We start from the raw sequence: 22129 nt of genomic DNA on the forward strand, positions 1-22129 counted from the left end.
GTATGGAGTAAAAGTGATGCATCTTCTTTCCAATATTTTTTTCAGAACTACAAGCGACACATGGATGGCATGTATGGGCCTCCCGCCAAACGCCATGAAGGGGATATGTACAACATGCAGTATGGCAACCAGCAACAGGAAATGTATAACCAGTACAGCAACGCTTACACGGGGCCTGACAGGAGGCCCATGCAAGGACAGTATCCGTATCCATATAACAGGGAGAGGATGCAGGGCCCAGGACAAATGCAGCAGCATGGAATACCTCCCCAGATGATTGGTGGCCCCATGCAGTCATCATCCTCCAGCGAAGGTCCTCAGCAGAACATGTGGCCAACACGAAATGATATGCCTTACCCTTACCAGAATAGGCAAGGTCCAGGAGGCCCTGCACAGGCCCCACCGTATCCAGGGATGAATCGCACTGATGATATGATGGTACCTGACCAGAGGATAAACCACGAGAGTCAGTGGCCTTCTCACGTCAACCAACGTCAGCCTTCTTATATGTCATCCTCAGCCTCCATGCAGCCTATCACTAGACCTCCTCAGTCATCTTACCAGACGCCACCCTCTATGCCAAACCACATCTCTAGAGCTCCAAGTCCAGCATCCTTCCAGCGCTCTTTAGAAAACCGTATGTCTCCAAGCAAGTCTCCTTTCCTGCCCTCCATGAAGATGCAAAAAGTTATACCCACAGTTCCAGTGTCACAGGTCACAGGACCTCCACCCCAACCACCACCGATTAGGCGAGAAATTACCTTCCCCCCGGGCTCTGTAGAAGCATCCCAACCAGTCTTAAAACCAAGACGAAAGATTACCTCAAAAGATATTGGTAAGCATCAAAACAAAAGCCAAATACCAAAATAGGTTGGGAGAAAGGGACTTTGATTTTGATTTTCTTTTACATTTTTAGACTATTTTGACAAATAGTTAACTTTGGGTAACTGTAATGTGATTGTCCTCAATAAAAATGTAATGGCTTATGCATCAGTGAGGATGATAGGTAAAAGTCATCCCAGACAATCTGACATGAAATGAAAGCAATATTTTATATGCAGACCTGAGGTCTCCAGAAATGCATTAAAAATTAAGCTTGCGTCAGATTTGCAAATGATATATGTTGAAAGGTCCTTCAGAACGTCTGTTAAATCACCAGTACAGCATTCAGCCAAGCAAACTTTGTGTTCTAGTTCTATGGCAGCTCATGCTCTTCTGCTGTGTAGTTATAGTCCCTGCCTCACTTGAATGGGCCATTTATTCATCCCATATTATTTGTCATGTTTGTTTCTCCCCCTGTTCTTTCCCAAGTATCTTCTTATCTTGAATTCCTGTTACATTTCATTCGTTCAAGTTCTCATGCTTCAAGTTCCCCCACTCCTGACAAAGTATTCTACCTTTATTTAACGATTATTTGGTTTAGTCAACTTTCCTGAGTCTGTACAATTATTTCAGCTTCAGCAATGTCAGGAAGAATGGCCCTGTTAAGATATTCTCCTGTATTAAGGCTGAGCAGCAGTTACAGAAAAACTGAGCAGGACTAAGTGTTGAAAGCAGGGTCTTAACCAGTGTTTCAGTAACCATTTCATTTAAATTCTGCATCCTCAGAATGTCACAGTTTAATCTTTCAGAACTCATTAACGGTCTCCGAGACGCACTGTTTTACTTCTCCTCATTTCTTTCTCCAGTAACTCCTGAGGCCTGGAGAGTGATGATGTCTCTTAAATCTGGTCTTTTGGCTGAAAGTACCTGGGCGCTAGACACTATTAATATTCTTCTGTATGATGACAGCACTGTTGCTACTTTCAACCTCTCTCAGGTAGGTGGGAAAGTGGTATATTTCTCAGCTTTCCAAGAAAAGAAAACTGAAATGAGATACCTACAAAAAAGCGGGAGTCCTTTAAAAAAATTTATTATAAATAACATAAACTTGAATATTGTGAAACTTCCGGTTTTTATGATTGGTAACAGTGAGCAACAAGAGATAGCTTTAGGTCAAATAGGGGAAATAATGAGCCTGAAACAAGGGTATCCTGTAGAAAGGAGCATGTAGGAGTATAAGAATTTTAGCACTGACAAAAGACTAACGTGTAAATTCACACTCAGGAGAGTACAAGGACAATGCCAGAAAACAGCAATAAGTTAGTAATCTTGCTTAACTTGTATTTCCATAAAAGGCTTTGCAAAACTATATTAAATTGATTTGAGGCTGTCTTTTGGTGACTACTTGTCTTACTCGGTAGTTCCATACTAGGCTGTGGGATTTTTTTAATTGTTTATTTTCTGTTTGGTTTCTTCTTCCATTAAGTTAAGTTTGCACAGAAATATCAGATTGACAATTTAAAAGCTAAAATCCACTGTCTGTCCACAGGATGCAAGTAACATGGAGTTTAAGAGTGTGTGCTTTTGCTTCACTGCCTCCCAGCATTTTTCAGCCCTGCTCTAACCATCAGCCTGTTAGGTGGTAGTAATAGATGGCATGCTGATAATGCACATCATCTAAAATTTGTACAAATTAAATATTCAGTTTCTCTGCTCCATTCACTCCTTGGTTACTAATAGTATAACTCATCATTTTTTAAATATAATGACCTTTTTTTTTTAAATACAGACACAAATGGTACATTTCATCCCACCTAACTTTAGAACTAGGGATATCTATAGCATGATTCGTCTCATCTTGAAGTAGAGATCTAAAATAGGTCAGATGAATCATACCCTAGAAATGGCCTGTAAGAGACCACTGATTATAAAAGGAATCTAGACAATTAGGTTAGGTGTGTAACTGTTGTGGGTGTTTGAAGTTAAGTGAGGTGAAACTCCTCTGAATTCTATGAGAAATTGTATTAATGCACCCTGTGCAAGTTGCACAGAATACCAGGCATGAATTAAATATTTTTTTTTTTACTTTTGCCTTAGACTATTTCCAATGGCAGTCAGGACTTCCTATGATGACTGATAATTCCTGCAGTCCATAAGCGTCAGTTTGTTCTTAATTCTTCGTGGGTTTGGCAATCATAAGAGAATACAGAATGGACAAAAGGGTACATTTTGGTGAAAACCTATTAGCCCATGGTTAAAAAACAACATTAAAAGCTAGACGATAAAGCTGAATGCATCATAGCAGCAAAGAACTTTTTAAGAATAAAGCCACTCTGCGTAAATTAGTACCAAGTCATACTACTGCCTTTCCGTAAGAAAGTGATTACAAGTTAATTAAGAGGGGTAAACCTAAATGAAAACTGAAGGGTGACTTACAGCACTGGGCTCCAATAAAAATTTTTAAATATTGCCGGGCAAAAATGGAACTATTGCAATAGAGATGGGATACTAATCTAGGATGTCGGTATCTAGACCCTGAACTGCAGATTCCTGTTGGTTTTAGAGACTGAGATACAAAAGAGGAGGGGAAGAATTGTAAACTTCAGGCATCTAATAAAAGTACAAATCAGAAAATCTGAGTTAGAAACTTCAGTACTCTGTGCAGCAAATGAAGAACACTAGACACTTCAAGGGGACAGAACAGCTAAGCTAGATGGCTACTGTGGCTTCAAGGAGACACGAGTAGAGTTCTGTGCTTCTCATAGCTGTTACAGTTTAAGCAATCGGAGCCTTGATAGTTTGACATTATATACTGTTTGGACAGACGCTAAAAGAATTTCCTTTGATTAGCTTCTGCCATGCAGAACCTAGCCACAAGTCCACAGCAGGAGGAGGGAAATACAGATGTATACATCAGCGTTCCTAATAAAATTCCATGCAGACAAAAATATTTATCTGATTTTTATGTTCTTTCTTCTCCCCTCAGTTGTCTGGATTTCTTGAGCTTTTAGTAGAATATTTTAGAAAATGCCTGATTGACATTTTTGGAATCCTTATGGAGTACGAAGTGGGAGATCCAGGCCACAAAGCACTTGATCACAAAGCAGCCAAGAAGGATGATAGCCAGTCCTTGGCAGAGGATACCGGAAAAGAGGAGAACGACGAATGTATTGACTATTTTGATGAAGATGAGGAGGAGGGGGAGGATGAAAAGGTAGAAGGAGAAGAAAAGAGCATTGTTTTTTCCACTCCTGGTGCCATTGCTGATCCAAGTGAGAGGCCAAAACAAGCCAGTAAATTTGACAAGCTGCCAATAAAGATTGTAAAGAAAAATAATCTATTTGTTGTTGACCGATCTGACAAACTTGGACGCGTTCAGGAATTTGATAGTGGACTTCTCCACTGGCAGCTTGGCGGTGGTGACACAACCGAGCATATCCAGACTCACTTTGAAAGCAAGATGGAGATTCCTCCGCGCAGGAAAGCCCCTCCTCCCTCGAACTCTCCAAGCAAAAAGAAGGACCTCGAGGGGAAAGGTGAATCTGAGGAACAAACAGAAAAAAGTATAACAGCAACCATTGATGATGTCCTCTCAGCTCGGCCAGGAGCATTGCCTGAAGACTCAAACTCTGGTTCCCAACCAGAGAGCAGTAAATTTCCCTTTGGGATCCATCAAGCCAAAAGCCACCGGAATATTAAACTGCTAGAGGATGAGCCAAGGAGCCGGGATGAGACTCCTCTATGCACCATAACTCACTGGCAAGACTCCTTGGCCAAACGCTGCATCTGTGTGTCAAATATCGTCCGTAGCTTGTCCTTTGTGCCTGGCAATGACACCGAAATGTCCAAACATCCAGGCTTGGTGCTGATCCTGGGAAAGTTGATCCTTCTTCACCATGAGCATCCAGAAAGAAAGCGAGCGCCGCAGACTTACGAGAAGGAGGAAGAGGAGGACAAAGGGGTGGCCTGCAGCAAGGATGAGTGGTGGTGGGACTGCCTCGAGGTCTTGAGGGATAATACATTGGTCACATTAGCCAACATTTCTGGGCAGCTAGACTTGTCTGCTTACACAGAAAGCATCTGTTTGCCAATTTTGGATGGCTTGCTGCACTGGATGGTGTGCCCGTCGGCGGAGGCACAGGATCCTTTTCCAACCGTGGGGCCCAACTCAGTTCTTTCGCCTCAGAGACTTGTGCTGGAGACCCTGTGTAAGCTCAGTATCCAGGACAATAATGTGGACCTTATCTTGGCCACCCCCCCATTCAGTCGTCAGGAGAAACTCTATGCTACTTTAGTTAGGTACGTTGGGGACCGCAAAAACCCGGTCTGCCGAGAAATGTCCATGGCGCTTTTATCGAACCTTGCCCAGGGGGACACATTAGCAGCAAGGGCAATAGCTGTGCAGAAGGGAAGCATCGGAAACTTGATAAGCTTCCTGGAGGATGGGGTCACTATGGCCCAGTACCAGCAGAGCCAGCATAACCTCATGCACATGCAGCCTCCACCTCTGGAGCCACCTAGCGTAGACATGATGTGCAGGGCAGCCAAGGCCTTGCTGGCCATGGCTAGGGTGGACGAGAACCGCTCAGAGTTCCTTTTGCACGAGGGTCGTTTGCTGGATATCTCAATATCTGCTGTCCTGAACTCTCTGGTTGCATCTGTCATCTGTGATGTACTTTTTCAGATCGGGCAGTTATGACATAAGTGAGAAGCCAAGCATGTGTGAGTGGAGATTAGAGGGTCACATATAACTGGCTGTTTTCTGTTCTTGTTTATCCAACGTAGGAAGAAGGAAAAAAAAAAAAAAAAAAAAAGAATCTTTGCTCCTCTGCCCCATTCACTATTTACCAATTGGGAATTAAAGAAATTATTAATTTGAACAGTTATGAAATTAATATTTGCTGTCTATGTGTATAAGTACATCTTTTTATTTTATTTTTTTTAACCAAAGTTGCTGTCTAGTACATTCAAAGGTCACACTTTTTTTTTTCCATAGATTATCCTTTTCAATGTTCTTTTCCATGTTTGTATTGCATATTTTTTGGGAAGCGAACTAGTGACTTTTTAAAAAAAAAATGTTATGGCAAACCATTGTACGATGGGAAAAAAAAAATCTCACCACTTTGAAACAAAAAGGTGAAAAATAACCAACGTACCAAGTTCCTGTGTGTTTTATTTTTTCAAATAAGGAAAAAATAAAAAAAAACTTGTATACCATCACCCAAAGCTCTGTGCAATAGAAGATTCTAGTGATGTAGGTGTAGGGGATCAAGGAGGGTGTCAGTCAGTAGTCAAAACGCAAAACGATACTGGTTTCTCCTCAGGAGAAATGGTTACATTAGGCTAGGAGCAAAACAAAACAAAAAAGTCAAGTTATAAGATTTTTAAACAAAACCTGATGATAAACATCAATTGCTTCCTCACCAGAACTGTCTTGTCTACATCTGGTTTTTTTTGACCTTCCACAATGACAGTTCTTCACAATTCCTTTAATCTTTTTTTTTTTAAATATTTTTTTATTGCCTAAGGGCCGTGATGTATATAGAAGTTGTACATTAAACATACCCTCATTTTTTTTTTTTTAGTACAAAGTTTTTAGTTTCTTTTTCATGATGTGGTATCTACAAAGTGATAGTAGAATTATTTTTTCTTTCATTTGGGCCATATCTCCAAAAAATAATAAAAAAAAATGAAAAAAGAAAAAACCCAACACAGAAAACCAACAACTGAGGGTAATGTACAAGTTTCTGTATGTATAAAGTCATGCTCTATTTCGGGAGAGCAGCCGATCACAATTTGCTTTATAAATCAAGGTGTGGAAATGGTTACGTATGGATTGATTTAAGAAAATGGTTACCAGTCTACAGTCAAAAAAATATATACAGGAAAAAAAAAAAAGGAAGAAACACAACTTCAAAGATTTTTCAGTGACAAGAATCTGCATTTGTATTTCAAGATAATGTAGTTAAAAAAAGAAAAAACTTGATGTAAATTCCTCCTTTTCCTCTGGCTTAATGAATTTCATTTATTCAGTATAAAATCTTTATATGTTCCACATGTTAAGAATAAATGTACATTAAATCTTGTTAAGCACTGTGATGGGTGTTCTTGAATAATGTTCTAGTTGCAGTGTGGGATATCGGAAAGCAAACCAATTACAAGAAAGAGCAATAATGATTATTCTCTTTCCCCTGCTTTATTATTATGACCTTCAAAAATATTACGTTACTGTATTGCAGCAACTTGCTCGCCTTTTAGAGAAGCCTTCTCGCATCACCGAGAAGTGTTTTTAATTATTATTTATAAAACCAGGGAGCCTCAAAGGGGAAGACATGGCTGGCAAACGATAGTTCTGACTATGCAGGTGTCCGGTCTCCGTGCTGTGTTTGGGGGACTGAAGGCGGACGTTAGAAAAAGCGACAAAAGATTTTGTTAAAGCAATAACCAACTTGAAGAAATTGATCTGTATTCACTACCTGTAATTCTTTCTGTTGGTTAAAGGTGCAAATACCCCAGTGATGTGGGTATTTAGAATAAACACCCACCCACTTCTCGATCCTGTATGTGTCATTGCATACTTACATGGCCTCTCATCCGGGGAGTCCCCCATTAAAGTGGATCAGGCTTTAATAGAGCATGTCCGTCGTTAAAATTGGTGGGAGATGGCCGTTTCAGTTCCGGGAATTAGCTGGTTTCAGATACATCCCTCTCACCTGGCGATATCTTGTTGCTGAATATTGTTCAAGCACTAATTTTTGCTATTTCATCTTGGATCATTGACTTTGTTAGTGTGATCATAAAAAGCTAATAATAATCAATTTCCCTGGAATTGCCACATAATTACACTGTTAGTGGCTACCCTCCTCCCCTCTCCAATAACAATACGGAGGTACTTGAAAATTACAACCCCCTTTGGCATACTGCCCATCCTGTTCGTATAGATTGCTGTAACATTAATATATATAAGAGCGTTTCAGAGACAGGTAGAGTACATACAATTATAAGCCAAGTTTGAAACGTGACTCCCCAGTGTCACGAAATGTAATTTCTCCTTCTAGCTTTTCTTTTCGGTAATCTCTGCACGCCCACATCACCTGCTGTGGTGGTCTTTCTTTGCTGCATTCAGAAGTACGTGGTGAATTATAACCCACTTGTAACTCTTCATCACCGAAGGAGGCATGTGTCAGGGCTGATTTTTGCAGCTAAATACTGGGCAGTGTGGAAGTAGCATCCCCTGCTAAACTTCTTTCTTGCTAACATTTTACTCCTTGATATTGCCCCACGGATACAAGCAAGCTGTTAAACAAACCCTCTGCTGAGCGACACTCAACCCTTTCTTGTCAAGGACAAGAAAGGATGGCTGTTCCCTTTTCTAGTCAGCTTTCAGACCCAGAGTCCTCGGGGAAACTACACCTGTGGCAAAATGCCGTGAGCTGCCAGAGGCAGCACCTTAATGTTAGTCAGGACTGCTCTGAGCCCGGTTAAACAGCGCGGTGGGGGAAAAGAACCCCACCCAGCCGGCCAGCCAGCCGCGCAATGGCCGCGTCTAGGTAGCGCTGCTGCCACGTTTCCAGCTGGGCCAAGAAGTAGCGGGGGAACTGGAAGAGTGGAAGGGAAAGGTTAATAACACAGATTCTGCCTGAACATGATTTTATGCTGGTACGGTAGGAGTAAACGGTCTAAGTTGCTGGTTAGTACTGCAGCACATTTATCAGAAGAAAGGTGAAGCGTAAGAACTCCAAGTCCCGCTGTTGTCTATGTATGATTTCACCTCTCCCACAATGTTCTCTTAAGCCTTTGGAGAAGACCTGCTCATGAGACTTGTGAACTTAGCATGTGCTGACTGAATCCTGAACAAGTCTGGGCTGCTGTTGGTATTACTCCTACAAGAGGTATTTTCGGTTTCAGTTTTAAAAATAAATGCTACGTTTTTGTGCTGATGTGATCACAGATACGCTGTAGTGAAGCTCAGACTCGTACCAACGAGAAGGTGCAATATTGAAAATTCTAAAACTGCAATGAGTTATTTAGGGGAAGGCAGCCAATTCATATTTTAGGCAGTAATCAAGCACAAATATTTGAATTGCATATATATATATTAATAAGCTACCCCTTTACTTGGCAGGCCCAAGCAACTAATTGCTTATGGACTGAAAGAACAGCAATGAGATATAGGGAGTCCCTGAATCTTACTGACCTTTAATCAGGAATTAAGGAATGCCTGTCCCCTTTGGCAGGAAAAAAAAAAAGGTTTTGTTTCTGGTTAACATAATTTCCTACATTATTCTTTAAAAAAAAACACAACCAAACCAACCCCACAAAAAACACACCACCAAGCCTGCCCCCCCCCCAAAAAAGCCCATCCTGCTCAGAAATGCCTGAAGGACGGATGCAAAAGAAAAATTCATCCACATACTTAAAAGCCTCTGCACTTTCTCTTCCATGCTGTTTTACACCAGAGTCAGTGAACTCTCTGCCATACATCACTACTGTGAGACCATTATCTTTTCAGCCTGGATACAGCCAGAAGAAAGAGTTACTTAGACAAATACCATAGCAAAAGCATATGCTTGTCTTCCACATTAATGATTCCTATACAACACTTCTACAGTGCAATGCACGGTACACCTATTATTTCACAAATAATATGAAACCACCTCTTAGTAATAAAGAATTGAGCCTAGCTGTCATTTACGACAGAAACACTTCCATCCAAAAAAAGATCCAGCCACTGTAGGGGGTAAGTTCATCTCAGCCAGCGTTTTAACCCCTGGCATCCCGCTTCACTCTCATTCTGAAGCTGCCATTCAGTGTTACTTAGTAGCAAAGAAAAGGAATCACTATAGTCTCCTCTGTTCCCCCCTGTACAAGAGCACTGAAATGAATTACATTTTGAACTTTTGTTATAAGTAATTGGAAGCGCAAATCAAGTCACTTAGGCACGTGAATAGCTGGATTTGGTATGCAGTCCAGAACAGCTGTCTCCTGTACCCACGGCCACTGACAACAACAGAAAGGAAGGCCAGACTTTGAAAACCCATTTCTGACAGCGCACAAATAAGCATCCGTAGCGCAGATGCCCAAGCTAACTTGAAACTGAGCTGGAGCACAGGAACTGGACGGAGGTGGCACACAGCTTGTTCACCCTTTCAAGCAGTCGTACTGGTGTACCTAAGAAATGATACACACCGATTGCCCAAACGCTGTAATAACAACACTGTCACAGAAGTCAGTCTTTTCTGTGTTTTAAATAGCAGCACAGTCTCAAATTTTGAGACAAGTTCTCGAGAGAGGGATGATGACTTCTATTTTTATCACCGTCGACCTGGTAATATCAAATACTCACACACGAAACCACAGAAGAGCCCCTGCTGCAAAAAAGCTCATTTTCCAAGTCATGAGCAAGCAGCTGCAGGTGGAGATAGACAGGAGAAAATGGAAACAAAAGCAACAGTAAACTGAAAAGGCAGGTACCACTCTTGCAGCAGAATTATGAAGATCCAGAGCACAGCCCCATACCACCTGCAAACTTAATATTCTTCAGGACAATTTGTGAAATTTCTGGGGGCTCCACCTTCTGTTTTCTCATTATGAAATCTTACACTTCCCATGCCCCATTCCTTTCCCTCCATCCCTCACAAAGATTTTTTTAAGGATTATTGAGTCTGAAGAAAGGAGAGAGAAAATTACTGAGGGAGGAAAGGGAGGAAAGACATGGCCATTTGGAGAAAGGGAGGCAGAACATGAAGCAGAGCTGAAAGAAGAGTATCGTGTGCCCCTGCTGCATTGCTCTATTTTTACATTTGGGTCATTCCAAAGAAATGAATAATTAACCCAAGCTAGGGGAATTTGGCATTTCATTGGTGGTTGGTATAACGAAAAAGGAAGTAAAAAGAGATTTTGAGAGGTAGGGGGGAGCCCGAGCAGGGAAGGCAGAGGAAAAGATGAGCCTCCACATGCAGACCGGTACCTTCAGTTTTCACTTGATTACATTCACCTTTCAAATCCCCAAGACAGCAGGAATGGGGAAGGATTAATATTGTCTTGATTGTTCATTTCACCCGCAGTTGTTTATTTGTGCGCTGTCAGAAATGGGTTTTCAAAGTCTGGCCTTCCTTTCTATCGTTGTCAGTGGCCGTGGGTACAGGAGACAGCTGTTCTGGACTGCATACGAAATCCAGCTATTCACATGCCTAAGTGACTTGATTTGTGCTCCCAATTACTTATTCTAACAAAAGTCCAAAATCTATTACATTTCAATGCTGTTGTACAGTGTAAGAAACTAGGTTTATACTTCGCATTGTTTTTAACTGGCCTAAACTAATTAGATGAAGGAGCAAGATCTTAATCCGATGCTTCAATAGAGCTACACCCTCTTACCCTGCATTTGTTAATTTACTTGGTCTGTCATTACTTAGTATATATTGCATTTCCATTAATTAAGGATAGTTATTTACATTGAAAGGGTGATGGGGTGGAATTGCCTAGCTAGCAGAGTAAATCCCTAATGACTCAGGCATCTCTGCAGTGTTTATCCAGGTCTGCAAAAGAGACTCTTGAAGGGCAAACATTCTGACTTTTGCTCCACTATGGAGTATTTTAAAAAGGCAAGTTTATGTATGAGAAATATATTATTATCTAACAGGAAAAACTTAGACACATGCTAGAAAAAGCTTACAGTACTCCGTGATGCAATTCCACATTACGTGTTGCAACTTGCTTATCAATTCTACGTATACCTCTGCAACTGAGAAGAACAAAGAAAAATAACTAAATCTAGTACATGTTTTAGTGTCAATTTACAAAACAAAACTGCAAAGTCAGCTATTAAATCTCTTTTTTTCTAAGAATTTAAAACAACGTTCCACTGGTTGTATCACCACCACTAAATCTTACAATGGACTCCTTATATAAGATTCTTTTTTTTTTTTAAAATGAAGAATGAAGCTTTGTACAGAATAAAGCACAGCAACTGAGAAATATTGAGATTTAAGCAAAAGGCATTATTAGTAGAATTGGCACTATACATTTTATATGCAGTTAGGGAAGACAGGCTTGTAACAACAAGTTGTGTTATCAATATCCCACCTAAAAAAAAAAAGTATTTCCCTGTATTTCCATCCATTTTATATAATCATGCATGTTTCATTGGCATATCTCATAAAAGAGTAGTGCAGGAGAAGTTATCCTTCCCTTTTGTTCTTTTTTTTTCTTTCCTAATATTTACTCCCTAAGCCTCTCATGTTGCTTCCTTCCTTTCCCCATACATTACTAGCAATGCAGAGTCATGATTTTTTAAATAATTTAATAGCCTGAGTTTTGTCTCTTAATGATACCTTTTAGTATACAGAGGGATTTCTTCATTGTGCTGGATTGTATCACCAATTCTTGAGACAGCAGCCTCTCCTGAAGTTCTTACCCTGCAGGGAAAACCAACTACAACAGGCTCCTGGCCTTAACAGTGTGGAGGTGGTTGAGATCTGTCAAGGAGGGGTAAAGAAGAGAAAAAGGCTTCGAGTTATACATTTGACATTTCTACACCTCTTCAAAAGATGGGTATGTTACTTATGGTAAGCATAAATAACCAACCTTTCCAGTCAGCAACTATAACTTCCTCAGCTTCTCTATTATATAGGGTCTTTTGAGTGAAGAGGGTTTTCTTTAAATATCAATGAAACTGCACGTTTAAAAGCACTTAGATGCATGACCAGTGTACCCTGTGAAAATAACATTATGGCCTCCATAATGGCAGCTCGGCCAAAGCTCATTCTGTATCTTAAGCAGCTCATGCATATTTATCAGCCTAGCGTATGCCAACGTTCCACAACGTGCATCTCTTGTCTAGGAAAGGCAAGTCACAGAACCAAAACACTGACTAGCGGGCCATCAGCTGAGATATGTTTCGTTCCTTATGCATGGCATAAGGAAGAAAATATAGCAATATATAATGTGTTTCTACAGGTCATATCCATTAAACACCTTCTTTTAAATAGGAGGCTTCTAAGCTAATTTCAGTAGCTTATTTTATCCTCAGCTGCAGCTAGGTGTGTTCCGGCTGTGGCCTTACCTGAGGAGGTTACCATTTCTGGCCTGTGATTCCTACAGGTTACTATCTCCCTGCAAACACAGCAGCACTGCTGCTAGCGGTACTGTTTCTAACCTAGCCCAGGCAAAGCAGGTTAAGCTCTTAATGCATTCAGGTGCTTGGTTCGCTTGTTTTTCTACCCAGAACATTTTGACAGCTGCTATGACCATATATTCACAGAGTTATTCACCCATTGAACTACGAACAGTGATTTGTTGCTGGTGTAAACTTTCCAGGAGCCGGTTGATTTGATTCACCTCCCAGAGCATCCCAAAACCTAGTGTAAAAGAGAGCCAACACACATTGGAACGACACTCTTCAGACCTTCAGCCTGACAGCGCAAACTGTGCGGCACAGCTTCTTGCCCCAGGTACAGGCAGAGGACAGAGTGCTAAAGCGATAAAACCACATTGAAAGGGCACTACAAAATATACCGATAAATCAACCTCTATTAAATTCCTCTAATAGGCAGCCTAATCTGCACTCTGTTTGCTTGGTTTTTAATGTCTGGACAAGCTGTTTGTGAAACTATGCCTTCTACTACAAGAACAGAAGAAAGACTTCTCATTTCCCTTCCATCTTGGGCAGAGGAAGCCAGCTGGCAATCGGTCCATCACAAAGGTGTTGCAGCACCCGAAGGATACACATGTGGTTTTGGGCAGCACTGCCATCACTGAGCAGGCACGGAAGGAAGCCAATCATCCCCTCATCTGTATTAATTTGATATTTCCTCTCCATGAGCAGCATGGAAAGCGGTGGAGAGGTTTGGAGGGAGGGTTGTTCCCAACTTTCAATTTTTAATTATTTAGCAGTCAGAGGTGGGAGATGGCAAGGATACGTGGGAAGGAACACCCATAGCTCCTCCCGGTCCAACACACAGGACCTCATTCTCTATGGGCCCATCCCAAGTGCTCCTTTTGGCCCAGCCCCTTCCACACTATGCCTGCCTCTTCAGCTGCGGTGAGTTTCCCTCCCTCCCCAGGCAGCCCGACCCGCTGCGAGGGCCACAGCTCTGCAAGGAGACAGCCTCCCCGCCATCCTGGCTGACCAGCTCCTTCTCCACCCTTCCCACAGGGCTGCCTGCCTGCTGCCCCGCCGCACATGGCAACCCCTGGAGCCCACCTTGGAGAACGTTCTTGGCTCCTCGGCAGTGGCCTCGGACCACTTTGGAGAATCATAGAATGGTTTAGGTTGGAAGAGACCATGAGAGGCCATCTAGTCCAACGCCCCTGCAGTGAGCAGGGACATCTTCATCTAACCCAGGTTGCTCAGAGCCCCGTCCAACCTGGCCTTGAATGTTTCTAGGGATGGGGCCTCCACAGCCTCTCTGGGCAACCTGTGCCAGTGTTTCACCACCCTCATTGTAAAAAAAAAATTTCCCTTATATCCAGTCTAAATCTACCCTCCTTTAGTTTAAAACCATTACTTCGTGTGAGGGGAGGCTGGGGTAGCCGAGCTGTCATCCCACACCCAGCCCCACCGCACACAGGACAGCATTTTACTTTAGGAATGCTTTTTAGGAAGCCACCGTTTCCTGCAGCACAGGGCATGTTTTCCCCCCAGCCTACGTTTCAGAGGCACTCAAACACATAATTCGATTATCGCAAGCTTAAATTTATTGTTTAAAATGGTACTTAGGCTTAATGCTTTTTCAATATTTCTTTGTCATTTGAAATCAATTCATAAAACTCTTTGCATGTACTATTTAAATTAACTTTCATTTGAATCCTTAGCAAAGTCAATATTTAGCACGTTTCTGCAATCTGTCCAAGTCTATTTACATAGGGAAAGGGCTGCCGCGGGTGAGGCAGGAGCCACCATCCTGAGCTGCAGGGCTCCTCTGTACCGCTGGGGAGCCCGGGGTCCCACGGTGGGTGGCGTGCTGCCGCGGGGCTCTGCCAGCACCCACGCACCCATGACACGCCAGCAAGCTTGCTAATCTGTGACTATTGTGCAACCCTTATCCACCTTTTTAATCAAATGTCATCAGTTGTTAACTAGTATCAGTGATTTCCTGAAAAGTCAATCTTTTTTTATTGTTTTTCCCCACTGAGAACAGATTCAAGGTAATTTTTGTTTGTGTCCTCAAAATGGAGAGTATAAAAGCCTACATATATCTTCAAATTCATTTTTTCCTCTTTCACTAGGATATGTTTATATGACAGCTCTGTTTATGACCAAAGCTTTTGTCATCATTCTTTGATAATGCAGCAATTAACACACCATATCAAACTTAAGCTTACACAAATCAGCTTGTTCCAGTTTGAAAAAATTCTTTTAGCTCATAATGAAAGAAATATGAGAAGTAGTCATTCACTGAAAGAATCACTTTATCATCCTTAAACTATTAAAAATTGCAATCCTCACCTCAAGTTTATAAATATCTGGTAATATGTAATATTTTAAGACCCTTTCAGTGGTATGGTGATATATTAGAGACACACTCTGTCATTTTCATGGAATCAGAAGTTGAAAAAAATGCCTTCTGAAATTCTTTGGCTCATAAAGAAAAAAAAAGTAACAGATAACATTTATTCTGCAACACTCAAGATCAAACAATGATTTTGCTATAGTAAATTATGAAGGATGCAACCAAAACAATCAACCTAAGCACAAATTTTTATTTTCTAATTAGTGTGTAGGCAGGGATATTTACTAAAGTTAGTATCAGCTTTATCAGCTGTAGATAAGTCAAAGTTAAAAATGCATGCTATTACTATATCTTCACATTTTTTGAAGGATCTTTTTGCAATTCCACTGCCGTTTTGAAAACAATCAAATAAATAATGACCCATTCCCCCTTTAACTGTATAATATCAAACAAAGGGTTGCAGTATTTTGCTATTTCTATGGTTCAAGGCATCTGGTGGCCACAGACTGAGGTATCAAGCACATCTTGAATTTTTTTTTTTATTATTCTTTTTTTTACTAGAAAGAAAACATAGTCACAACAACATACAACAGATAAAATCATATAAATTTTCTAAGTAAAGAGATAAAAACTGGCTAAATTAACAAAGGTCTCTGTCAGACTCTTAGATCCCAGACTAGATGAAAGAGTGGACTGGCTGCTTTCTATCTGAACTTCTTCTGCAACAACTTAATTTGAGAGATCGTGAGCTGGTATGGATCAGTCTTCACATCAAAGTCCTCCTTAGATGTTCCTTTTCAGCCACAAGGCTCTGTGTGGACTGGCCCGCCTTATAATACTCTTTGCGAGGCATTGAAAGGTTTGCAGTACTCTGAGCCTCCCCCTAACTCTTCCTTTCTCTAACACGGAGGAGGGTTGACAAGAGTTTAAAGGGCTGTGGGGCACAAGCTGGTCTGGGGCTTGGCAGCTGCTAATAATTGTGTCTGCATTTGCTCTTACATTGTTAAGTTAAATGTGTTAGCTTAAACCATCCTTGCAAGTGGCATCACCGCTGAAGGTGGGGGTTCTTTGGACTTTGAATCAGATAATGCATTCTTTACATTAAAACAACTTCTGTATTTCATTAATTCATCATGACGTAAGAGAAGGCTGAATCAGTCGAACGCAGAGCAACAGCAAGCAGAAATAACTACACTGAGTTTTCAGTACAGAAACTTCCATAACTTGAAGCAAGATTCCTATGATTCTAACTTCATTTCCCATATTCCAGAGAGTATTTTCAAATTTTGAAGCAAGCCTTGTATAAAGGCAGGAGACTGTTTTGTTAAGACACAGGTTGCAAGGTAATTAGTAATTTTGGAACGCTGCTAAGTAAAAGTACATTGCTTCAGTGCTGCATAGTAATAGCTAACTTGTCTATAACACAATACTAACTCCCATTTAATATAATATGAAAAGATGGGAAATTAATCATAATAATGACCTACATTATTTTGTCAAAACTAAAGGTTTCAGAGATATTAAATGTGGTCAAAACAAAAGAGTAAATTCAACTGGTTTGTTCTGAATCTTTCCCCTAATAAGAATTTATTTGAAAGCAGTAGCTTTTTGCAAAACTTCTCACTTGCAGTGAAAGTTGAGTCCCTGACTGAGAAAACACAAGCTTTTGCCCAGAAAAAAAAGTGTAGACTAGCTCCCAGCAGGGTTTAGCAATAACAGAAGGAGATAAAGGACAGCATGCTGGAGAAGCTCACTAAAAGCCCTGCCTTTGGTATTCCCTGAACAAAGATAAATGCTACCTCAAGCAAAGAAAAGGCAAATGAACATCACAATACTCTCAACAGAACTAAGCACGCTCTTGCCAAGGCATCTCCATTTTTCTACGGGTTTCACATCAGCTGCACGAATCGTACAAGTCACATTAGCAGAGCGGCAGGTAACCAGCCATACCTTTGCTCCACCTAGTTACAGCGTTAGGGAATTCAGAGCTTTACAGTTCCCTGCTGGCAAAGGCGCTTTGTCTTATTGGCACATTAACTCAGTTCTGGCCTGCCATATATTTTAGTCTAGCTGATAACATTCCTATGGCCATAAAATCAATCAATAGCCTCTGATTTTACTGAAGTTATATTAAAATATGCAACAAGCCATTACAGAGCCTCTGATCTGAGGCTACCTAAAAGGCATTAGGTCGGCTGTAGGAACTCACCTTCACAGTCAAAGGTTGCATAGAAGCTTCTGTACACCCATCTCCCTACACTGCCCTGGAAGCTGCTGGAAGACAGCTGCCTGCCGGTCTGCTCACGTTCCGCTCTGAGGCTGTAACGCAGGGCAGGTGGCTCGCCGTGGCCTGGGCACCTGCAGCAGGTGAAGCGCATTGGGGCAAGCCAGCGCGGTCCCTTGGTGGCCTGAGCAGGGCCAGCTGGGGGAATGCTCGCAGGGCCAGCGGGGAGGGCCTGGCGCAGCAGTGAGATGGGGGGCAGCCTGGCATCCATCAACAGAAAGAAGTGCTCCCGAAGGAGCTAGGGGCACCAGGCAGAACCTCTGGCAGCACAGGAGACCATGGAAAGCTGGTGGACTGAGAGCAAAGGTGTGCATGCTTTTCCTGCGCTGTTCTTCTCCTGAAAGGGCCTGCTCTGCGAAGGCTCAGAGGGTGCAGGAGAGATGCTTACTAACAGTTTTTATTAAATCTGTCTTGTCATGCAGATCAGGTTTTTTTTTTAAAAGGTTAGTCTGTTTAACTTGAATGAAACTTCTCCCACTGTAAATCAGTGTTTCCAAAGAAACAGAAATTATTTGGAGATGCAGAATGGGGCCTGGAAATGATGAAAATCAAAAAAAAATAACATTGTGATAGTTTGTTGCAGACTTAGGAGCCAGCTCAGAACAGCATCAAGCCTATACTAACGTCATGACCATAAACAGAACTTAAGCATATTTTTGAAGTTCATAGTACACTTAAAGCAATTCCAGAATTTTTGTATCACACAGAAACTTAACCAAAAAAAATTTCCTAGCGTTTTTGTGCCATCCTTCTGCCCACAGGTAACAGCCGTGGCTGCTGACCACCTGTAGATACCCTGGCTTTAGAAAATATTTTCCTATTTTCTGAAGCTAATTTTAAATGGTGTGGCATAGTAAAACAGCAAAGGTATGTCAATATGGGTTTTTTTCTTTTTTTTTTTTTTCAATTGCTATTTCTGTTCTTTCAGCAGACTTTTTAGAGTAGCTATTTCAAATGTGTAGAAAGTAACACTCTCCGTGTGGATTTCTCGCTTCTGGCTTCTTAATTCTATCTTATTTTTCACCGAAATTCAAACAAACATAGCCTTCATTCGATAAGATACTTACCATACAAAATAATACTAAAATGAAGGGGGAAAAATCCTTTGAAGCTCAACAGGAAGGTGAGAACTTGACATTATTTTTGTCTTTGGTTTGAAAAAAATCTCTTTAAAAAGAGAAAGGAACGTCAAAGGAAACTTCAACAGGCTTTAATTTTTTTTACAGCATAAAAATTAAGTTTGCAAACTCTTTTTGTTCTCATCTAAGTAATACATTACATTTGTTTAAATAACTAAATGTATAAATAATAAACATTTTGTAAATCTTCTGAAATAGTGATATTGAAGGAAATGCTTTGAAGTACGGGTAGTTCCCCTCCATGGCCTCCTCCCCCAAAACCTTCAGATCTTGCAGAATGCTTTGCTGATTCCCCAGAGGCAATTTCAGTCCATTGAAGATTCTAGTTAAAGTAAAGAAAGATGTTTAAATGTTTTAACTGAGTTTTTGGGGTAGCACGAAATTAAAACTGTACATCTTTCAGTTTCCCAGACCTCACTGCTCTGTTATTTAAGCTTCAAAGTTCAATTCACTGAAGAACTATTCATAATTTATACTTGACTGAGGATCTCTTTCCCTTATTTGGGTTTTAGTTTTGAGGCAAGCGGAAGAGACAGATGTTATGAGTAGAGTGGACGCGTATGTATTTTTTTGTGAAAAACACCCTAAGGCAGGGTATTCAAGCCTGACCGTTAGGTTAGTGGGCTTCTGTTTTGGAAAGCACACCTGGAGATGTCTGAAAGGTGCTCCATCCACCCCTTTGGAAGGTCAACCGCTTTAAAACCTTACATATTTGGTATCTGAAAAGCTTTATGAATATCTCGCCTTCCTGGGGATCTGGTCCCAGCATTTATCCACAGAGCAGAGCCTCATCATAAACATTTCCGTGTTTACCAAGAAGCATACTTCACTCACAGTGGTGGAGAGTCAGTCTGTGGATTAGAACTGAATTATCGTATGTCTGTTTTTCCTAAATTTCCTGAAACTGTCGGCAATGTGGCGACATGGGAATGGGGCACAGAGGAGGAAGGAGGTTATGAGATGTGAACTCCTGTTGTTCCAATCACAAAGCTCTTCATTCTCGCGAGTAGGGCAGATGCCTGCGTAAAGCCCCATTTAAGTTAATGGGATTCTGTATCAGTCGATGAACCTGCATTTGTACATCTATATCATAGGGTCAGAGTGTGACATTTCTCCTGGAGAAAAGGAGTCGGGCCACTCTGTAATGCTAACGCTTTCTAGTCACTGTTATCTAAGTCTAATTTGATCAAAATAGTGGAAAAAAGATATTCTGGGCTATTAAACCTCCTCAGCTACCCAAGCCCAATGACCTGTACTTTCTCACACTCGTGCAAATACCAGCAAGCTGAGCTTTATTATTTATTGGATTAGAAATAATTAAAAAGAGCAAGAAAATTATTTTTATTTAAAAGCGTCAATTTAGGAAGCCTTTTAAAAATAGTGTTTGTAGGAAAGAGCAAATGCATAGCATGTTAGCATTACTGATTAATTTAAAACATTGAGTACAATAATCCATTATTTTAATTAGTTTTCAAAATTGCTGGCAAAAATAACAGAGAGATGCTGTCTGTGGAGAGGTAAACGCTTCCTTGTAATTGTTTTGGATTTTGCTCTAACCTTTAATGAATTTATTCTTGTAATGACAAGAACATTACTTTTATTCCTGCACTTATGTTAGGGAAGTTCACATGAAAGAACGAGGCATCTGGGAACTCAGCAGAGTATTGCTTTGACAAATGACCTCATTGACCACGTTGACAAACACCGACTGTACTGACAAATGACCAGACCGCAGATGTTCGTGTTGCGTACAGCTCTGATTTAAGCCATCGCTACCTACCAATTGCCTGTTGCTGCCCCTTTCCCGCGGCTCTGCCGGGGAGTTGTTTGTGTGAGCTCTGCCTCAGCTGCTTCAAATAACATGAGCCAGGAAAACTCATGCTGCATATTTCAGCGGGTTACACTAGGTTGGCTGATTTTGCCTGAACCAGATGACCCAAGCTCTCATACAAACTGCTGCAGCAGCAGCAGAATGGCGGTGATCTTTCCAGATTAGGCAGTTGACATACACTGCTAGCCTGGGTGACCGTGGTGTGTTAGAGAGAGAAATTCACTCCCACCTGTTTGTTCTACTGACCTTCTCCTCCGTTCCCCGGTAACATTTAAATACCGTTCACACTGCCTGCTTCCCTGCAGCAGAAAATCTCAGAACTGGAGGCCATCCACTCCTTTTGCAAAGCAGTAGTGATTTGCTCGCTCCTCTTTATTTCCAGTGAATGCATTCAACGTGAAGGCAGCACTGTGTTAAATGCTGTCCTAACGATTCCTTTGAGCACTTGCTAGTGGTTGCCACAGGGATAGAGACCTGCTGAAGTTATACCTACTGAGAGTGCAGTGTAACAGTAGGTTACCTCGTGACTCTCTGTGTGTGTCTGTGCACTGAGTATCCGCAGCCACATTGCATCAGGAGGGTAGGCAGGGTTTTTCTGAAGGGGACACAGGGGTCCAGGTAACATAGCGAGGATGGAGGCCAGGGTGAGAGAAGTTTCTGCATCACCTGTGGGAGGAGAAAGATGAATCATGAAAGGGGTGCTGGGTCAGCTGAGGTGGGAAGTGGAAGCAGCAGTGAGTGTGCACCAGTATTTTGATCTGAGAAGAGAGGACATTCCAACCCTAACACTCACGTCTTCAGTATACCGCCGCATCACATGCCTTTGTGGAGCACCATACAGCACTCACGCTTGTGATTCTGTAATTCCTCTGAATTTTGATCCTTTGATCCACCAAGCAGACTTACCCAGTGTGTGGGGTAGTAGAAGAGGGGAGAGATTGTGGTACAGACCACAGTGCCTTCACGAGTGTCTTGAAAGATGTGAGAAAGGAGGAAAGGAGGCAGAACACGTGAGAGTGAATGAGAGGGAGGTCAATCCCTGAGACTCCCTTTTTGAAAAAATATGGGCTTCATTTTGAAAGTGTTCATGAGCAAGGAGTACTTTGCTCTGAAAATAAACAAAATCTGAAATTGCCTTGTGCTATGCAAAATGATAGCGTAACTAACATTGATCTTAATGCAAATTCGCTGGTATCTTTGCTAGGTTTCCCAATGGCTGCTTTGCGATAAAGCAAATGGCACAGGGAAAAGTCTTTTGATATTCATTTGTGCAGTCACATAAGCACCAAATGAAAGCCAGCTATTCTGTGGATTCTCTCAGTTTAAATATAGTGTTGTAATTTTAGAGTTTGCTTTTATTTTTTTTTAATGTCTTCTCAAAAATTACAAATTTTCATTGGTAATAGTTCTCTCATATTAAAGAAAGCATTGGCTTGGATATAAATTTTACCCTGCAGGTTTCAGAGAGGCCTCTAAGTTTCAGGGTGGCAGGAGGGGAGAGAGAGCGAACTGTCAGGGAGAAGGGGAGAATATACTTAACAGTACCGGAAAAGGGACAGAGCTAATGGCTAGGGAGAAATGGGCAGGAAAATTACGT

The 22129-nt window shown here is 41.4% G+C and overlaps 1 protein-coding gene across 9 annotated transcripts in view; it reads left to right on the top strand.

The window, feature by feature from the left end:
• Positions 1–6921, top strand: part of ARID1B (AT-rich interaction domain 1B) — a 337378-nt gene extending 330457 nt beyond the window's left edge. For all 9 annotated transcript variants that reach the window (XM_064447082.1, XM_064447088.1, XM_064447085.1 and 6 more), the window contains 3 exons: positions 46–835; positions 1689–1819; positions 3809–6921. In XM_064447082.1, coding sequence (XP_064303152.1) covers positions 46–835; positions 1689–1819; positions 3809–5521 — 2634 coding nt within the window. In that variant the 3' untranslated portion in view covers positions 5522–6921. The remainder of the gene's footprint in view (positions 1–45; positions 836–1688; positions 1820–3808) is intronic.
• Positions 6922–22129: the final 15208 nt, after the last annotated feature.

The sequence above is a fragment of the Phalacrocorax carbo genome, chromosome 3 (genome assembly GCF_963921805.1).
Source record: "Phalacrocorax carbo chromosome 3, bPhaCar2.1, whole genome shotgun sequence".
Lineage (NCBI taxonomy): Eukaryota > Metazoa > Chordata > Aves > Suliformes > Phalacrocoracidae > Phalacrocorax > Phalacrocorax carbo.